Source organism: Capricornis sumatraensis, chromosome 16 (assembly GCF_032405125.1).
Source record: "Capricornis sumatraensis isolate serow.1 chromosome 16, serow.2, whole genome shotgun sequence".
Lineage (NCBI taxonomy): Eukaryota > Metazoa > Chordata > Mammalia > Artiodactyla > Bovidae > Capricornis > Capricornis sumatraensis.
Window position 1 is genome coordinate 50,593,683 of NC_091084.1, and position 1,932 is coordinate 50,595,614.

Here is a 1,932-nt window from a genome sequence, read left to right on the forward strand (position 1 = left end):
CTACATCACAGAAGAACTGATTCTTAGGGGGAAAAGCAGGTGGAGAATTCCTTGGCGGATCTGCTTGGTCTTCACACTATAGATGATTGGGTTGAGCACAGGTGGAACTAGCAGGTAGATATGAGCCATGAAGATGTGGATGAGGGGGGATGAGTGTTTGGCAAAACGATGGACAATAGAGAGCCCAATCATAGGCACATAAAGAATAAGTACAGCACACATGTGAGATGCACATGTGTTCAGGGCCTTAAATCTCCCCTCCTGAGATGAAATTTTTAATACCGAGTGAAGGATGAAAACATAAGACATAAAAATACCCAAAGAGTCCATTCCCCACAGCAAAGTGATCATAACCATTCCATATATAACATTAAACTTGGTGTCAGCACAAGCAAGGCAGATCATATCCTGGTGCAGACAGTAAGAATGAGAAAGGATGTGAGAGTGGCAGAAGGGAAAGAAGGCCAGCCGGGCTAGAAGTGGAATCACAGGAAGGGCACTTCTAAGCAGGGCTGCAATGCCAATTTTCATGATGAGTGTTGGAGTGAGAATGGTAGCGTATCTTAGGGGGTGGCAGATGGCCACATATCGGTCAAGGGCCATGGCCAAGAGCACAGATGACTCAGTGAAGGAGAAAGTGTGAATGAAAAACATTTGGACTACACAAGTGTTGAACTGGATCTCCCTGGATATGGACCACAGCACCCTGAAGAGTGATATCATTGTGGGCAAGGACATGCCCATGTCAGTGAGAGAAAGCATGGCCAAGAAGTTATACATGGGCTCATGGAGCCTGGGGTCTGTCCGGACAATATGTAGAATAGTACAGTTAGCCATGATTCCAACAAGGTAGAGGAGACAGAATGGGATGGAAATCCAGTGGTGAAATTCCTCATATCCAGGGATACCTGTGAGATAGAAGGTGGAGGACAAGATATTGCTGGAGTTTGCAGTTGCCATAGGGCTTACTGTTAAACCACAATCCCGATTCACAATCACACTCCAGAAGGGGAACAAATGAGAAGATCAGCACCTGTGTCACAAAAACAAAACAAAACTTCAGGGTGCCCTATAATATCTCCTAAATTAACCCTCACAGTTTTGCTTCATCCTTTTTAATTTCCTTGCTGAGTGTTTTCCGTTAAGTAAAACACTTTTATAACCATGAGGATCTTCCCTTCTTCTTTTCAAATGCAAATGTATTATAATGTTCTATGAATATGGATAATCTCCTTCTAAAGACACTACCCAGAACAGTACACACAAAACCCATTCTAGACTACATCTTTAATTTCATAGTTTTCTTCAGGAAGATCCTCAACCAGAGTCACAGGTCATACATTAGAACTTTTTCTTAAAAAAAAAAAAAATGACTTTGGCAGTGACTTACATGAAATGGCTTTCCTGTCTTAGCTTGAAAGATTTTTCAGTAATACTAGAACACCATGCAAGCCATATTACAGAATTCAGGTAAGTATTGATCAGCATAGTTTTTGCTCTACTAACCTATCTCTGGATATATAAGTGATGCCATTGGGTTGGTACCGAATGAAAATCAACTCTAATATCAATTTAGCCTCAGGCTAGTATCCCCAAGAGATAAACATAAGTTAGGATAGACAGAAGAATGTATGATTTTTAAAAATTATAAATATGTAATTTTTCTATGTAATATAAGCAAAGTACAATTGACTGACTCTGCATTTAAGATTCCAAACCTTCTCCCTACTATGTTTAGGAATTGATTTATTATTTAGAGACAGGCTCTATCTTGAAAAAAAAAAACAAAATAATTGATATATAGGGATTGGGGAAGGATCGAGTAGAAACTTATGATTCAAAGCAAAATCAAGAGAAAACAAAATAACAAAAAGATTGAATGACAGAAAAATAAAGCCTACTGTGTCGAATCTTGACACTAAATATTTTCTA

The 1,932-nt window shown here is 39.3% G+C and overlaps 1 protein-coding gene across 1 annotated transcript; it reads right to left on the reverse strand.

Annotated features, from left to right (window-relative positions):
• LOC138093067 (olfactory receptor 51G2-like) lies at nucleotides 1-960 on the reverse strand. The gene has a single exon (XM_068989156.1). The coding sequence runs from the start codon at nucleotides 958-960 to the stop codon at nucleotides 1-3; it is 960 nt and encodes a 319-aa protein (XP_068845257.1).
• Nucleotides 961-1,932: the final 972 nt, after the last annotated feature.

What these genes read in the sequence shown, in the direction of transcription:
- LOC138093067 (XM_068989156.1), bottom strand. Translation starts at nt 960, where the DNA reads ATGGCAACTGCAAACTCCAGCAATATCTTGTCCTCCACCTTCTATCTC.